The sequence below is a fragment of the Magnolia sinica genome, chromosome 3 (assembly GCF_029962835.1).
Source record: "Magnolia sinica isolate HGM2019 chromosome 3, MsV1, whole genome shotgun sequence".
Classification (NCBI taxonomy): domain Eukaryota; kingdom Viridiplantae; phylum Streptophyta; class Magnoliopsida; order Magnoliales; family Magnoliaceae; genus Magnolia; species Magnolia sinica.
In genome coordinates, this window is record NC_080575.1 from 61578504 (window position 1) to 61597672 (window position 19169).

General features: G+C 41.7%; 1 protein-coding gene across 1 annotated transcript; it reads left to right on the forward strand.

Annotated features, from left to right (window-relative positions):
• The first annotated feature begins 13405 nt into the window (after window positions 1-13405).
• Window positions 13406-17122, forward strand: LOC131238901 (uncharacterized). Its single transcript, XM_058236487.1, has 4 exons — window positions 13406-15419; window positions 15506-15636; window positions 15718-15793; window positions 15873-17122. Exons 1-4 carry the CDS (start codon window positions 14561-14563, stop codon window positions 17120-17122), a joined length of 2316 nt encoding a protein of 771 aa, XP_058092470.1. The 5' UTR covers window positions 13406-14560.
• The last annotated feature ends 2047 nt before the right edge of the window (window positions 17123-19169 follow it).

The window sequence follows — 19169 nt, forward strand, 5'->3', positions numbered from 1 at the left end:
AACAGTTTCTAGAGCTCAAGTGGGTCAAAAAAGTGATGATTGAACTTTCACAGTTGAAATATTCGTCGGCCACAGAAGTTTTGAGTCATGCTAATATTTTTTATTTCAGTTCATCCCAGTAGGAATGAAGTTATTAACGGTATGGATGGATTGTAAACATCACTGTCAAACCCAGGTAGATTTTAACTTTAAGAATTTCTAGATACGGTCCATTTTTTGCATCATGTCCTTAAATGAACTAAAAAAACGGATGGAAGGGAAATATTTCTCACAAACATCAGCCTGGGTTCCCATCGCAGGAAGAAATCTGCGTCTAGGAAAAAAAATGTAATGTGGAGTTTAACGGTACGTGGCCAAGGGAAGCAGATTGCGTAAGTAAACTGTGTGGGATCCACCGTGATTTATATATTTTATCTAATCTGTCTATCCATTTTATAAGATAATTTCAGGGCCTTAACTCAAAACCTAAGCATATAAAAAGCTAAAATCGACCACACCAAAGGAAACAGTGTGAATTGAATTTAGACCGTTGAAAATTTTTTGGGGGCCACAAAGTTTTGGATCAAGATTATATTTGTTTTTAACCTTCATCCATGTTTTTTGATCCTTTGAACAGTTTGGATGAAAAATAAACATTACTGTGGGGCTGGAAAGGTTTCAACGGTGGAAATCATTATTTCCACTGTTTCCTGTGGTATGGTCCACTTGAGATTTTTACAAGCTTCAATTTTGGGCTCAACTGCTAAAATTAAATGGAAAAATAGATGGAAGGTGTGGATAAATCACATAAATTCACAGTGGACCCAACTGAATTTTCTCCGAATGACCATCCGATTTTATGGCCGAGTGGTGCACGGCGGAAAGGGAAAAAGATCCGTTAACGGATCTAACGGAGTAGCATTTACACCAAGGAACATGCCGTTTGCATGTAACCAATGGCGTTTTGCCACATCACTTCAGTAGCGTTTTGGCTACTGAAGCGTTCAGTATCCAATCCGCTCCCGTCATGTACCGCTGAAAGATGTCAGACAGTTGCAGCTGGAAGCTTTTTGTGGGCATCACGTGTGGCGGCAGGGAGAGAAAGGGATGGTACAGTTGAGTTGGTTAGTTAATCCCTAGAGACTTTTGACCACAGTTAAAAGCAATCAACTGCGTTGTAGATAGATACAGGTGAGGCTCACTACCGTACACGTGGCACTTGATTCAAATCCAACCGCCAAAGTAGTGGGGATTAATGTAGATTGGTCATGCACTCAAAATCAGATTGATTACAAAATTCAGACCCTTCATTGATGGACGTTTTTTAGTAGAATATGTACCCTACACCCATGTCAGTACACACACTCCGTGTTAGCCACCCCACCCCACTGGATCGATACCAAGACCTCAAGTGCTGAAACGAGATATCTCCACTCAGTCTGCTAGTTGAGTTATAGATCTGGGTGTGAATATGTACCGTACTCATCCAAAGGGTAAAATCTGGGAGGCCGGTTCCTAGTGTGTGGGACCACCGTGATGTACACGAAATCCAATCCGTCCATCGTGTATGTCCCCTCGTGTTCTCTTAGAACCTAAAAGGGAAGTCGTTAGCCCAGGTGGCCCACACCAACCATGTAAATTGTCACTTTAATGCCTTTAAAATCACATGGTGTGACTAACGTAAGTATTGATCGGCCTTATTTTTGGGTGTCCACTCATCCTGGTGGGCTTCATTTTCTAACTGGATAAGATGGGATATTCAAAGCAGGATGGACTCCACACACAATTGGATGGTTTTAACGGTGGGCATCCGTATACAAACAATTTCATGTGATGGCCCTTTGTTGATTAACACTTTTGTTTAGCTCTAGAACATGTTTTCTAAACATATTTTTGTTGTATCTATTTTTTAGGGTTCTATAACAACCACTTAGAATAAGATTTGTGTAGACATTTGGATAGTTGTTTAAGTAACTAGAGATGGCCATGACCAGGATATTACACATCATTCATAGATGTAGCGTGAATGAGAAGCTCGAGAAGAGGACACGGTTCAGAGACAAACAGTACTGATCAAGTGCTCACGGCGGTGGGTGTCCAAAAAGAGTACGGAAGATTAGATTGGTGCCGAAACAATTGTTATAATAGACTAAACATGGGACGAAGCATCTGGATGACGGTCACAAGGAGGTTTATAAATAATAAATAAGTTTAAGAAAGCAAAATGTTTCGTCCCAACCCAATCAAATCAATTAATCTTTCAATTATCCTTTATGTTACTTAGCATAAATTGTCATTTATGTTTCTTAGTGTAACTAGTAGCCTAATCTTACATTAAGAGTAGCAGTAATCTAATAGTTGTAATAAGTAGTTATAATCTAAGTTTACGCTCATATGTTGGACGAATTTTCATTGTAATACAAGCAATACTTATTTCAAAAAGGTATTTTGCAGTTACTCCCTGCAATCGATTGTAAGTGTTTCCTTTTTGTTTGTTTTTATGTTTGAAAGTATTTTCGTTAGGAAGACAAGGTGCAATCTATTCTTCGAGAACAAACACTATCTTTAAATAATGGCCTAATTGTTTTAAGTAGCATCTTGTGAGTGGCTTAATAGGCGACCAATCTTCTCAAGTCTCGATCATATATTGTTAATTCTAGCATATTTGCCTATCTTGCCCTTTGGGTCAAAGTTATTCGGTTGGAATCGAACCGCATAGTCAGTTTTGACACGCTTGCAAATATTATACGCGATCGAATTCTAGATTCGAGGGAGTAACAATATGTACTCCTTATCATTATAATGAAATTAAATTTATTCTTCATTTTAAGTTATTCGTTCATATGTGTGTGGTCCCGTAATTTGTATTATTTTTTAAAATTTAGATATTTCATTTTTTTGTTTATTTCTTATTTTAGTTTACCTACTTTATCTCATAAAGGGCATAACTAAGGTATTTTTTGGTATAAGCTTTTATTACATATGTGAAAGCCTAGTTGAAAAAAGTTATAAATGCTTTTGGTCTATTAATTATAAATATAAATTTTTTTTATTAATTGAGGCATTGATGTTGAAACATCACGTGTGTATCCCTAATAAAATAAGATGGCTATATGAAAATTTTAACATTTGTTAGAGGTAACCAAGTCCATGATGACTAGAATGGCGGTACCAGAATTGTATTAGGATGAAGCAATCCTAGTTGCTACATATATGATAAATCCAATGTTCTCCTAGTCTTTGGATAAAAGTTATCCTCCCCAATTGTTAAAGACCAATTCTCACTTGTTTTAGTCTACTTGGGGTGTTTGTATATATATGTTTTTTCACACCACTGGTCTCTCTTGAGATAAACTCATACCCCGCTTGATTTTTTATATTTTATAAAATATTTTGGAACTAAAAATGGATAAAAGTGTTATTATTCTATTAGTACGCAAAAGTATGTCTCTAGCGATTTTTGTTTTCTTGAGAATGTTTTATATTTTAGCTAAAGTCACCTTCTAACTATGCTCATCTACTGATTTTAGGCATCACTTGTTGGGGAACTGTAGAAGCACACAAAGTTGAATCAAGCAAAGTACTACCAATTGCATAACCAACTCTAAACACAAACAATCCAAATTTTATGTGGAAAAATTCTTTCGGAAAAAAACCACTACACAAAGTGACGAGTAATGCACCATGAAAGCAGAAATTATAAGAGATAGAGATTACCGATTCAAACAAGCCTCAAATCCACTTCACAACCCCAAGCTATGTGCTTGAAACCATTAGGAACGAATTAGAAAGCCTAGAACTCCTCTTCTCCTCCCCAAATTCTGATTACACCCGATATATATAGCCTCATATAATATCACAATTGAAATAGGAAACAAATCCTGTACTTACACAATTCTGCGCGCTCACTCGATGGCACCTTGGAAGGGACTTCAATGGCATCGACGATCTATCGATATCATTAAACACCTTCAATGACATCGAGTAAAACACTAAAACGTTCCAGCAACAAAACATGGATTTTTCTGATGGCATTGAACATCTATCAATGGCATCAACATATGCTCGATGGCATCGAGTGCTTTGTCAATGGCATAGACAGACCCTATTGTTTACATATTCAAGACATTAACAACAACTATTACAGACATCAAGCAAGTATTTTGTACAACTCTTGGTGCTACAACATTAGCTACCTTGTTTGTAGAGATATAAGTCATCCATACATCTCATCTTCTCATTGTCGTTCATAAACCAAAATGTTCTATTATAGCTCCTACGTGTTACGTAATTGATTCCAACACGACTCATCCGATTGTTAATGGTCTCCTATGATTATTTGTTTCTATTGTTGTAACATCCCGGATTTTTTCCAACTTGGCAATGGACGTCCTTGGACGTAGAACTGCCCTAGGACCCTATTTTGTCGTAATTAGGGCACGATTTATGTAAGTACTAAATTGAACAACCAGTAGAATTAGCTTGAACCACTTTCTATACGAACTGTAAGACCCAAAACCATTAGAATCGCTAACGCTACATTACCTGAAAATCTAGGATCAATCTCAAAGCCCAGTTGCTCTCGGGAGCATCTTGAAACTCCGTATCGGACCTAGACCACGTGTCAAAAGTCTGATTAACGCAAAACTATACAGTTATGACCGCTTTACTGGGCTTGACAACCATCTCAGAAATCAAATCCGAATGTGTACAAAAACGCACAACTTGAGCCCGGAGCTAAGTGTGTGAGAAATGCGAATATTTTTAAAAAATGAACCCAAACTTAAGTGAATTAGGCTGTTCACTTGTAGGCCAAATTTAAGGTTCTAGACCGTCAGAATCTGACCCAACTATACCCTTGGATCAAAGAAATTTTCCAACACAGGTCAGTGTACTTGTGGCACTGATCGAGTGGCGGTGACCGTTGAACTGAAACTGGTCCTCCGCGGTCGATCCATAAATCCGATCGGACCAAAAATTTAGCCTGACCTAGATCCAATGTTAGGGAACTTCCCCCGGACCGTATGCAGAAAAGGGGCCTCCAGATGTGCTCCGTTGGACTGAAATGGCTATCGTTTGGCTATAACCTAAGTATACCATGACCCTAGGGCCATTTCCATCAGTTCTGGGCCTATATAAGGGCCTTAACCCACCCCTCTCTCATTCCATACGAATTTCAAACCCTAGGAGAGAGAAGAGAGAAGAAAGAGAAGGAAAGAGAGAAAGTGAGGGATCATTTATGGGATTCGATCCCACCACTCCATGTGCTTAACCACCGCTTCTGTGTCGCTATACCGGCGATTCCGATTTCATTTTCGGGTAAGAAATCCTAAACTTAATCTGTTTTAGGGATTTAAATTGTAAGAACCTTATCCTAGACCGTACTGTTCCGTAGGCTTCCACGGTCTTCCCGATCAAATTTTGGCAACCTTCGACCTTTATCCGACGTTTGTGCGTGACCTTGAGACGCATGTCGTCAACCTGAGTTGGCTTGACCTGAGACTTGTGCCCTAGCGACGGCACCGTCGCCGCGGTTCCGATGCCGCATCTCGCACGCCGAGGCGATACCCAAGCCAGGAGATGAGGGCTCGCGTTCAGTTCAAGGAAAACACCGCGCGTTGCAAAACCCAAGAGAATCTCTACCGAATGTCACATCCATCAATCAATCAATCCCATCAAGGGTCAAGTACACATCACCTCATACCCATCCCCAAGCAACCCCTAAAGTCAAAAGTTCTTACACAACCCCATACCCCTTCTTACACAATCTACCCCAAAGTCAACAAATCTCTTACACACCCATCACTTACACATCCATCACACATCTCTCTCTCTCTCTCTCTTTACAACCCTCTCTCTTTCATTTCTCAAGCTCATTTCTAAGCAACTAAAAACACCACACGTCCAAGCTTTCCAAGCTCTCATGGAGGAGCTTTAGTGTGGCCCACTTCCTACCCTCTCATCTCCCATCTCAACCATTAAAACTCCATCTCTTCCGTTAGGATCGAAGCTAAGGAGCAAAGGAAGCCAAGGGAGCAAGAGGAGTAGACGGTGGGTGATCATGGACCCACATCCTTGTTTTTTTTATGTCATTTAAGGGTCCACTTGTTGTAGGACCCACTTGATGTATGTATTGTTCAAGGGAGGGCCCAATAGTGGCAGGGTCCCTCCCCTACACGTTCCTTTCTCTTTTTCTATCTATCTCTTCCTATGATCAATGGCCCACCTATGACGTGTGTATTTTATTCATGCCATCTACCGGTGGACCCCATCAATGTGGGACACACCATGATGTTTGTATATCATCCCATCCATCCATCTAGGACGTGGCCCCCCCATACGTGTGGGTGGGGCCCTCCTTGATGTGTTAACACACCCATCCATAGCTCAGGAAGTAGACTGGGTGATAGTTACATCGTTTCAATGCTGAGGTCTTGGCTGTCAGACCCAGATCCATAGCTCAAGTGGTAGGCTAAGTAAGAGATACCTCGTTTCAATGTGGGACCCAGCCCCATAGCTCCAGTGGTAGACTGGGTGAAAGATACCTCATTTCAACATTGAGGTCTTGGCGTTGAATCCCTACTTGGAGTGGCTAATGGTGAAGTGTGAACAGACGTGGGGTCTGTGGGACCCACCTACGTCATCCACCATCTAGATGGGCCACACCGTGATGCGTGTGAGACCTCCACTATCCCTAGACGGTGGGACCCACCCCACGTGTGGGGCCTCCCTTAAATGCATGTGACCGTCCAGGCCGTCCAGGCCTTGGACGTTGTCAATTTTTTTTTTATATAATATTAATATATTATACTATATGGATATAATATATATATATATATATATATTATATAGTATATTATAATATAATATAACATTATATTACATGTTGTGGTGGGCCCTACGTGGGACCCACCTCTGCCCCCCTTTAATGCATTTAATGCATGAAAGCTGCGCAGCAGCAGCTACTATATAGTATATATATGTATATATTATATTATATATTGTTATATATAGAACGGTGGGCCCTACATGGGACCCACCTCTACCTCGTTTAGGCAGCAGCAACTGCCCTATTGCTGTTGTGCACGGTAACAAGTGGACCTCACCTCCAGCTGCTGTACACGGCATCAAGTTTCGTGGGTCTCACATGTTCCATCCATGCTGTTTATCTATGGGACCCACCATGATACATGTGTTGTATCCAAACCATCCAACCATTGGTGAGATCATTTTTGGCATGGGGTAAATGAGTGAGATCCAAAGTTCAAGTGCACCCCACCATTTGCAATAATAATGGGGTACAGTGACATCCACTGTTTAAAACTTCTTACGAGCTACAGTGGTTCCCACCCAAGCTGATATTTGGTTTTCACTTCATCTATCTTTATGCTAACTTATGAATAGGTTGGATCTCAAATACATAAGGGTGGGCCCGATTTGATATGCATTTGGCCCATTTGATCGACCCATTTGATTCCGCCCATTTCATCGGCCCATTGATTCGGTTCATTTGAATCGACCCATTTGATGTATATGAAGTCTGATGCGATGTGTGTGAGGCCCATGAACAAGGCCCAATGTAATGTATGTGTGTGGCCGTTACATTGTTTATGAATTCCTTATGTAGGCCACTCCTTGGGAGCAATGTTGGTTAGATGTCCACATTGAGGGACAATGATGGTTAGATGTCCTCATTGTGACCTTCCCTTAGGCCTTGTTAGGCCCATTCCCTTCGTGGGTTAACCCAAATAAGTGGGCCCCATTCACCGTGGATGGATGACTCCATGTTACCGGGTTTGATATAACTACGGCCGAGTGCCGATCTTTATACTATGGTTGATCGGCTGATTATCTATGGACCCCCGCCTTGCTTATATATGCTGATTGTCGGTGTCGATTATCAATGCTGATTATCAGTGCCGATTATCGAGGCCGACGTCGATTATCGACCCTGATTATCGATGCCGATTATCGAGGTCGACGTTGGCTATCAATACCGATTATGAGTATGTGACAACATAACATCATGATACACGCTTATGCGTATCATCTGTATGCTTGTGATGAAATGAGTGACTGATCATAGCACATGTCATTGGGCAGATTGTTATAGGACTCCTTGGTGAAGGGAGATGCCCACATGAGCGCGCGGTACGTGCATGATTGCTATATGACTGGATTGCATGATTCATGCATCTCGCATTGTATGACATGTATACTGTACACCCTAGCAACATCAGGGTCATAGCCTCTACAGGCCTATCGTGGTTGATAGGATTAGATACCGAAAATCTTGCTCTACATGGGGTACTATAGATATCCCTGGGTGAAAGTCCCTAAACCCTTATGGTACCAGGAGGTTGCTCCAACGTCTAGACCGAGTGGGTGTATGAGCCCCGAGTGCCAATTACCAGATGACCATGCTTTTCACTGTGTCGTGGTCAGTCAGAAGAGGTTGTGACCTTACCCGCCAGAGAGGAGGGGGCAAAGTTAGGCTGAGTTTGACCGGCTTGAGGAATGAGTCCGCTATCGACGAGTCGGGCCCGATATTAGCAAACGGATAGTGAGGTCTCTTCCACTCACCTTGTTATGCGCGATGGGGCGGCTATCTGACTTGGAGTGTACTAGACCCCAGTGATATTTCAGATTTAAACTGTATTGATATATGGACTTAGATGTGGATTTGTATGCTTGAGTTGCATCTCGCATTGCATGGCCTTGGTATGACCGATATCATTCATATCTTGCATTGCGTAGCCTTGGTACGGCTAATGGTATTCATAGATTCATCAGCATATTCCACATTACCCTGATACCGCATAATTGTATTACTACCTTACGTACACACTTTCACCACCTTCTAAGCTTTCCATAAGCTTATGCATGACCGTTGCATGCAGGTGACGTTGGATTACAGCAGCGCTGAGGCTAGAGCACATAGCAGATCATTTTGGAGCTTTTGTCTATCATCATTGTATTTGCCTTTACGCGCACTGTACTTATAAAATTTTTTCATAATGGAAATGTGATGAAGTTTTTGGTTGTTGTTTGAGGGTTATGCCTTTGGTTATAGTTATTACAAATCAAACTGGTGTTGAAAATCCTCCTCGTAACATCCCAGGATCGGAACCTGGCGAATGGGCGCCGAGAGCCGAGAATGGGGTACTATGGAGGCTGTCGGTGCCGGATTTGGCGATCGAAAATTTTATGAGTCTGGTTTATGAGTTTGGGGCGTGACACAAATAGAGTAAATGGTGAAATAGCTAACCTATTTCATGCTATAGGTTGCCGTTGTGCCTAGGCGAGAACTTAGCGTTCAAACTGAGTTCGTTACGAGTCTACCGGAGAAAGGTGTGGACTATAAACGTTTAGGTTATGGTTTTCAAGGCTTTCAATGTCAGCAATGATTTATGTCTAACTTGAATGCTATCACATATGCTTAGATATGGTGTTTTTCGTTTATTACGCATATATGTAAATTATATTGATTTTAAATGTATTCCATGTGTTTGTTGAAATGCCTGAATGAATATGGAATTTGGATTTGTGTTTGCCATGATTATTAATTGTAAATATATGATGGTTGTATGTGTGATAACTCCTTGTGAAAGGACTCGTCACAATATATGTTATAACTAATATATTACATGTATATGTGATATGTGTAGTCTAAGTTTTTGATAAAATGCCTGAATGAGAAAATGCTTGATATAATGTACTTAAAGAGAGTGTTGAGATAGGTTTCTCAATTCCCTTACACAGTTATAGTTTCCTGTGTGTAACCTATCTGACTACTATGTGTTTTACAGATGAAATGCCTATGTGTGGTAACATATGTATTATGTGGTTGTTGAAATGCTCAACTGAGATTTATGTTTGGATTTGGCTATCACATGCTGTCTTGGATTATTACATGTCAATGCTATTGGTTGCAGTGTGTTTGGGGCTACGATGTAGTCCAGGCAATCGGTAATGGTTTACGACCGGTGGCCGAATTGTTTTAGCCACGACGGATACGTTCGATGAATCCGAGTCTTACGTCGTTTGACGACAGTGGTTAGGCCACGTGGAATGCTTACGCACTCCATGTCGATTAATTCAACGTACGCTCATACTAGTCGAGCTTATCAAGTAACCCGTTTGGCCCAAAGTATGTTCACCATGTATGTACGCTACTGCTTGAATCTAAGGTACCAAACTCACCAGTGAAAAGCCTGTTTAAGCTTGGTACCTCGATCCGCTAAGACTCACAAGTCGAACATGGTGGTATATGGGACATCGTGGTCGAGCTGGCGGCCTACGCTGGGGTGACGAGCCTCCCCGTAGTAACCAATGAGCAACCCAACCTCATGAGCTGAATATGGTGGTGTATGGGAGACTGTATTCGAGCTGTCGGCCTATGATCAGGTGACAAGCCCATAGTGATCATGAGTATACCCAATGTACAAATTGTCGCCGATATTATCGAAATATCGCCGATAATTTCGGTGTCGCCAGTGCAGCGACACCGAAACCCCAAAATTTCATTTCGTTTCCAGATTTCGCCGAAATCTCGTCGATATTATCGGTATTTTCAAAATACGTCCGATATATCGCTGTTCCCACTAACCACGGGTGGGAACTGTAACCAACAACCCACTTTTATCGATAAAAGGGGGGGTTGTCGGCGAGAAAATCACAAAAAAAAAAGAAATACCTGTTTTTTCGCCCGGATTTGGAGGAAGACGCGGATTCAGCTGCTGTCGAGTGCAGATCGGCATTTCTGGTAAGATTTAACCCCAAAAAATTCTTTTTTTCCCGTCGAAGAATCCTCTGCAAGCTGCGAAAGCCGCTTGCGGGCCGAGATTTCTTCGAAAATAGAGGTTTTTAAAAAAAATTTGTGATGAGGAAGAGAGATTTGCGGTCGAAAACCTCGGAGAAATCGGTGGGAAGGAAGGAATTTTTGAAATTTTCAAAATGGGAGAGGGATTTGGGTTTTTTTCCCAAATTGGGGATCGGGAGGGCCGCGGGGTGAATAGGATTGCGTACCGGGTTACTCTGTACGCTTTTATCGTACTGAGCACACTCAGTTGGGCCCACTGAGAATGCATCTGGTCCATCCATGCGGTCCATCCATTTTTCTATATTATTTTAGGGGTTGAGACAAAAACTTAAGGGTACCAAAAGATCAAGTGGACCACACCATTGAAAACAGTTTGAAGAATGACATCCACCGTTAAAAATTTTCTAGGGCCCACGGTGATGTTTATTTCTCATCCAACCTGTTCATAAGATCACACGGACATGGATGAAGGGAAAAAACAAATAGAAGTTTGATCCAAAACTTCTGTGGCCCCCAAGATGTTTTCAACGGTAAATGTTCAATTCTTACTGTTTCCTATGGTGTGGTCCACTTGAGGTTTCGATAAATTTAATTTTTAGTTTCAAGACCTAAAATTATCTGTTAAAATAGATGGACGGAGTGGATAAATTACATAAATCATGGTGGACCCACAGGTGGGCTTTGACGATGCAAGCGGTTGCTTCACTTTCACCGTTGGAATCTCACCACCCACCACGGCTTGGACTTTGGTGCAGGCAGGTGCTATATAGGCTCCACCATGATGCATCTGTTGTATCCACGCTGTTCATTAATTTTTAAATATTATTTTAGAGCTTTCCTCAAAAAATGAGGTAGATCTAAGTCTCAGGTGGACCACACCACGGGAAAACAGTAGTGATTGGATATACACCATTTAAATCCTCCTAAGGCCCACTGTATTGTTTAGTTGACATCCAATCTGTTAATTAGCTCATGAAGACTCAGATGAAGGGAAAAAACAAAGATCAGGTTGTTCCAAAATCTTTATGGTCCCCAAAAAGTTTTTAATGGTCAAAGTTCATTCAACACTGTTTCTTTTAATGTGGTCCAATTGAGAATGGGATATACATCCTTTTTTTTTTCTTATCATAAAATAATTTATAAAAATAGATGGATGGCATGGATGAAATACATACCTCATGGTGGGGCCCACAGAGCATGGCAAGGGAAAAGTGGGCCCAACTTAGAACATATTGTTGAAATCAGGAGGGAAGCTGATTTCTGGATTGGCTACAGATAAAAGCTGTAGCCAAAGACGCCCAGAAGCACAGCTCAAAATGCAGCCTGAGTGGTGATACCCGTTTCAACACGGAGGCGGATTGACCGTACTGAGTAAACTCTGTTAGGTCCACCGTGATTTATATATTTTATCCATTCCTTCCATTCATATTACCATATAATTTTATGATTTAAGCCAAAAAATGAAGCATATCAAAAGCTCAAATGGACCACACCACCGAAACAGTGTGAATTGAATATCTACCATTGTAAATTTCTTGAGGGCCACTGAAGTTTTGGATTAAGCTTATATTTGTGTTTTCCCTTAATCCATGTTTTTTTTAATGTTATAAACAGGTTGGATGATAAATAAACATCACTCTGGGGCCTAGCAAGGTTTCAACAGTGGAAATCATTATTCCCACTATTTCCTTTTCTATGGTCCACTTTGAGCTTTGTATGTGCTTCAAATTTGGTTTCAACTGCTTAAATGAGCTAAGAAAACGGATGGATGGCGTGGATGAACCACATACATTCACAGTGGGCCCAACAGATTTTACTTAGGACGATAAGAGCGTACTGAGTAACTCAGTACGCAATCCGATTCCTTTCAACACATGGTATCGATCCCTATGTGGACCCAACCATGATGCATGTGTTGTATCTATACCACCCATTAATTTGGAGAGATTTTTTTATGACATGAGAAAAAGAATGAGATAGATCTAAAGTTCAAGTGGACCCCACCATAGAAAACAGTGGGGACAGTGACGTCCAGCGTTCAAAACTTCTTATGGGCCACTGAAGTTTCTGATCAAGCTGATATTTCTATTTTCACTTCATTTATCTCAATATTAACTTATGAATAGGTTGGATCTCAAAAATACATCATAGTGGACCCTATAAATATTTCAACGGTGGTTGTGATTACTACAACGGTTTTCTATGGTGGATCCACTTTAACTTTAGATCTTGCCACGTGCTACATACTGGCATTCCCCTTTAAAACAATGGTGCACAAAAATTACTAAAATCTAATCAATGATTTCTGCACCACATCCTTACATGGTTAGGATCATCCTATCATTGTAATTATTCGTTTATGGTAAATTCATGGTGCCTTAAGACGAATGAGTGGTTCAGATCATCACACACTTTAGATCATCACACCCTGAAGTGGCCCACACACTTCAATGAGTGGTGCAACTTAGTGTGACTCTAACATTTGCTTTGATATCTTACAAGGAGATTAGATTCCGAAGGTTTCCCAGCTCTTTTGGGATTCTCCCTGATATGGCATTCCTGCCAACGTAACTAAGATAGAAAAATTATAAAAAAATAATAAATAATAAAAAAATAAAAAAAAATCAAAGCAAATGTTAGAGTCATAGTAAGTTGCACCATAAATCAGGCACATTCAAATTACACCTTGCACTCACATTATTTATTTATTTTTATTTGTGCATTTACTGTTAGTTTAAAAGCAGTGTTGACCTAATCAACAGATTGGATGTCAAGTAAACAGTACAACGGTCCTTAGGACCACTGTTATTTTAATGGTGGATATCCAATCACTATTATTTTCCTGTGGTGTGGTCCACCTGAGATTTATATTCCTATCATTTTTACACTAAATACAAGCCGATGCACTTTTTTTTGTCGATTATTGCAAATTTGTATACTACTAGGGAGCAAAATGTCGTCTGGATCGGGAAAAGGAGGAGCAAGGGACATTGGGTGGAAACATGGACGGCCAGTGGAGGGGAATAAATATGGAGCCATATGCAACTATTGTGGCCAAGTGATACGGAGTGAGGGAGTGTCTAGGCTAAAGGAACATTTGGCAGGGGGATACAAGAATGTGAAAGACTGTCCAAGTGTAACAAGGTCAGTGAGAGAGGAAATGAGAAGAGTGATGAATGAAGCGAAGTCACGCAAGCTGCAGCAAAAGGATTGGGAGAGGGATATGAGGGAGGAGCTACGAGGCACTGGACGGGGCCTAGGTGCTATCGACGAGCACAATGATGACGACGATGAGGTGATCGTGTACCCCGGTGACTGTGTTACGGCTCGAGAAGGAGTGATTTTAGACAAGTGATTCGTGAGTCTCGGGCTTCAGAGTGGGAGGGAGAGCAAAGAAGACGAATTGATGAGAGTAGGCCGTCATTTGGGGCATCCCAACATGAGGCTGGTGGGAGCAGCAGACGATTTGAGGGAGGCAGTAGGCATGGCCTACAACGCACGCAAAGCGCTCGTGTCCCAGATGCACCCATCGCAGGCGTTAATCAAAAAAGATTAAAAAGTGTGTGGAGTAAGGGGCTCAGGGAGAAAGTGGGTGGCGCTATATCTAGGTGGTTCATCTCGAGCCATGTACCAGCAAATGCAGCAGCCAGTCCTCACTTCAAAAATATGATTGAGGAGGTACAGCGTGCCGGGCCCGGCGTGAAGCCTCCCACGCCATAGGAGATTCTTGGCGTCTACCTCGATCGGGAGCACGAAGAGATGCAGGCTTGGGTACGTGGACTCCAGCCTAACTGGAAGCAGTATGGGGTAACAATCATGTGTGATGGGTGGACAGGACCCACGAAATTGTCTATTATCAATTTCATGGTGTACTGTAGAGGACAACCGGTTTTCCTCAAATCCATTGATGCATCCGCTAGAATAAAAGATCACGAATACATATATGCTCTCCTGAAAAGAGTAATTAAAGATGTTGGGTCCCAGAATGTTGTCCAAGTTGTGACGGACAATGGCAGTGCGTTCGTTAAGGCAGGGAAGAAATTAATGAAAAAGTTCAATCTCTATTGGACCCTGTGTGCGGCACACTGCATTGATTTAATGCTCGAGGAGATAGGCCAGAAGGATTCTGTCAGGAAAACCATCCAGGATGCGAGGAAAGTGACAAACTTTATATATAATCACTCATGGTTGTTAGCTGCAATGCGTGAGTGTTGTGGAGGGGACATCGTTAGACTAGGTGCGACACGATTTGCCACGAACTTCATTGCACTCGACAGCTTATACAGGCACTGCGTGGGTCTCAGAAATTTGTTCAGATCCGAGAGATACATGGAGTGGAATCAGAGGAAGACTGAGGGTGCAAAGACCTGTTCAAATATAGTGCTTTCCGATACCTTCTGGGATAAAGTTCACCACGTCGTTTCCTTCCTGCATCCTATGTACAAGGTCCTACGCGCCGTAGATAATGAGATGTGGCCTTCGATGGGGTTAATGTATGAACTTATGAGAATCATGAGACAGGGGATAATGACTGCAATCCCCACTTCGTGTCAGTGGGTGATTAATATCATCGATCGTCGATGGATTGGGACTTTTGAGCATCCACTCCACCAAGCTGGTAAGTTTGTTGATACAACTAAGTACTTTAAGCATCACTTCTGTTTGCATGTTAATACAATTGAGTAACTAATATTTGGGTTTCAGCATACTACCTGAATCCCAAATTTCATTATAAACGTCGGCTCCATGAGAATCAAGATTTGACATTGGCTGTCCACGAGGCGTTCGAACGATTGTTCCCAGAATCAACAGCGCAAGCAGATTTTGGTAACCAGGTAATGTAATAAAATTTCTTCCTTTTAGCCTCTAGAAATATGGGTGTTTAAAAATAATCGCCTGTGAATCCATGTTTACAGTTGTTGCGGTTTAGGGATGCGAGGGGTACATTCTCATCCGCACTAGCAAAAGCATCGACTGAAACGATGATGCCATGTGAGTATGTTAACATTATTAAGTAATTACATTTTTAGTTTAAGCTTCAAACTAAAACAAGCTCCTCATGGATATATAGGTGAGTGGTGGGCGATGTACGGAGTCGACACGCCCGCATTGCAGTTATTGGCAGTCCATGTTCTCGCACAAACTGTATCCTCCTCACCGTGTGAGAGGAATTGGAGCACATGGTCACTCATACACACCAGCAAGAGGAACAGACTAGCATATGAGAAGCTGCAAAAGCTCGTTTACTGCCATTACAATATGAAGTTAAGAGAGAGGCAGTTGCAGGTAGACCGAGACATGGAGGAAAATCAAGACCCGTTAGACCTGTTGTCTATAGGTAACATGGCACAGATAGGTGATGATGATGAGGACCCACTTTATGAGTGGGTCAAATCAGCTGATTTAGATGATGCGGATGGAGGCCCTGCTCCACAGGTAGCCGAGGGAGCAGTGGCTCTGGGTATCGATGTCGATCAGGTAGTAGAGGAACAGAAGGCAGATACAGACTCATTTGATCCTTTGGTGAGGCGTTCAGCACGTTCCAATCAGGGTGAGGAAGCATCTTCACGGCCCCCTCCTCATCATCAAGTCATAGTGAGTGATGATGATGAGACTCAACCCCCACGTGACACTGGTCCTGGGGACGACGACGACGACGACGACGACGGTGATGAGGGAGGGGACAGAGGCACCAGCACTAGTATAGGTGGTACTAGTGGGGATGGGGGTGGCAGTGGTGGGGGGTACAGGACGGCTCAGAGTCAACGATCCGTTGGCCAGTTCACTGAGGAGCAGAGCTTTGACCATGCCACTCAGGACGAGGATCATGGATCTCGTCCACCATCTAGGGCGAGAGCATCAGAGCCCAGATATAAGTTCGAACGTCGTTCGAAGAAGAAAGTCGAACGCGCCGCGGCTGATGCTCTCACACGCAGCTTGTCATCTATGGACATAAGTTCAGATCAGGGGAGCTCCACCTCTGTCCCACCTTATGCTCATGGGGGATATCATGGGTATGGCCATGACAACTCTGACATTCAGTCACGCTCTTCTACCCATGGGTACAGGCAGCCGGAAGATAGTTCTTCGAGTCATGACCCTTTGACAGGAGGATATCCGGGGTACCCGTATGACTGGCAGCAATACTATCAAGGAGTCGGGGTTGGACTTGATCTGTTCCCTCAGTACCCTGCTCAGGAAATGCCGTCGATGTATGTCACGCAATTCTCACGTCTGGGCGTACTCGTACAGTTTGGGGAGGATGATTATCAGAGGTACATAAGAGAGTTCCTCAATTGGTATGAGCAGAGGATGACCTGAGAACAGTACTGCCAATATTTTGAGGAGCAGTACTACTCTCAACTGCCACAGGATCCGGACAATGATTACGAGCCACCTCGTCACTCTATGTGGGGATGAAACATGGGCAGAAATGTGTAATTTTTTTCAATTCATTTACTTTTGTATGTCTTAATTGTTGTATGCTTGCATTTGTATTATATAAACTAATTTTGGTTACTGTTTGAGTGATTTCTTACGACAACGCATACTTTTTTGGCCCCCATTAAATGGAAACTTCTAATTTAAAGCATTCTTTTTGCAAATTTTTCATTCCTGAATATATAAATATGTGTATTTAGGCATGTCCTGAAGTTTCACTGAAAAATTCCACCATTTTCTCCATATTTTCCCCTTTTCCCTGCATTTCCGGTTATCGGCGATATTATCGGCGATAACGATATTATATCTTTATCTCCGGCCAGCGAAACTTGTAGCGATACCGACAACTCGAACACTGAGTATACCCTAGCACTACACTAAGGTGACGATCCTTTTCGTAGTGACCTCGAGTATAAACCAGTCCTGCGCTGAGGTGACGAGCCGCTTCGTAGCGATCTAAAACTGTTCTTCGTATGTGATTGACTAGGATTAACGACCTTAAATAGATCAATATTTGGGTTAATGATATAAAGGGAGGTACCTTAGCTTCTCAAACCTACTGTTTGAATATGCCTAATTAAGAAATTGGCTAATCACGCACATGCACCGCATTGCATTACCTTTGGCATTGGAGTTGAGCACAGTAGGAGTGTTGCATGCCGCGATCGTGAGATGAAGTCGTAGAGGGAGTGCAGGCGAGGGCATACATCATTATCACATATCATCCTTGCATTAACAAGAGTATTTAGGACATGAGTGTTGTACTGCTTTATCATTACTGCTTGACTGAATTGATAACATGTTAACCTTTGCTTTATAGCTCCACTGAGTTGATCACTCATTCCCACGTTCTGGGACGGTGCTTTAAATAGACTCTGTTGTAGTTACAAATAATGACGATGCTTACAAAGCGGAGCCGGACTTTTATGATGATGAGGAGGAGTTCTCCTATATGCAGCTATCAGGTGGGTCTATGTAGACCATGTTCTGATCGACGGGGATCACTAGGATGCTGACTAGATGACATTACACATTTTGTATATTTTAGAATTTTACATGTAATTAATTGACCTGGTAACATGATCATACTCAGGAGACTTACAATTACTTATATGCTTCATATACTTTCCACAGTCTTCCACTTACGAAATTTCAAATGTCTCTGGAGTATGATATGCTATTTTAGTATAATCCCACTCATGTTTAAATGCACTAATATGGACAATATTCAATCATCATTATCTATGTTGCATAAGTGATGCGTTGGAACTCAGGAGTAGAGCTTTGCTTAACCCCCGATTTTTAGGGCGTTACAATTATCTATGCATTTCTTTTTATTATTTCACTTATTTATATATGTTCAACAATTGCAAAATAAAGGACTCTAAATGAAAGGTTGCTATGCTCAATGAAATGTAGTACCTTAAATAAAGGACACGTGGTAGTTAGTTAATACTCTTGAGGGGAGGCATGCCGTTAGGTGCAAGTGGGTCTACACTCTAAAGCACAATCCTAACTATTTTATTTCTCGATACATAGCCATCTTTATTATAAAAGAGTTTACCTAGAAATGATAAATTGACTTTATGGTACCTTTCCATGTTGCCAAACTTAACTTAGTTCGAGTGCTTCTCTCCCTTGCTACTCACCTACATTGGCCTCTTCACCAATTAGATGTCAAAAATACGTTTCTTCATTAAGACTCACATGAAACTATTTATGTGTTGTGTAATCTCAAGAAAGCATTATATGGTCTTAAGCAATCTCTAAAGGCTTGATTTGAGTGCTTTAGCTCCACTGTTCTTCATATCACCTTCCACCTATGTGTCTCTAATTACTTTGCTTTTGTCAAGAATTGTTCTTCTAGCATCATGATTCTATGTTGATGATATCGTTGTAATTGTGAATAAAGAAGATATCTCATTGA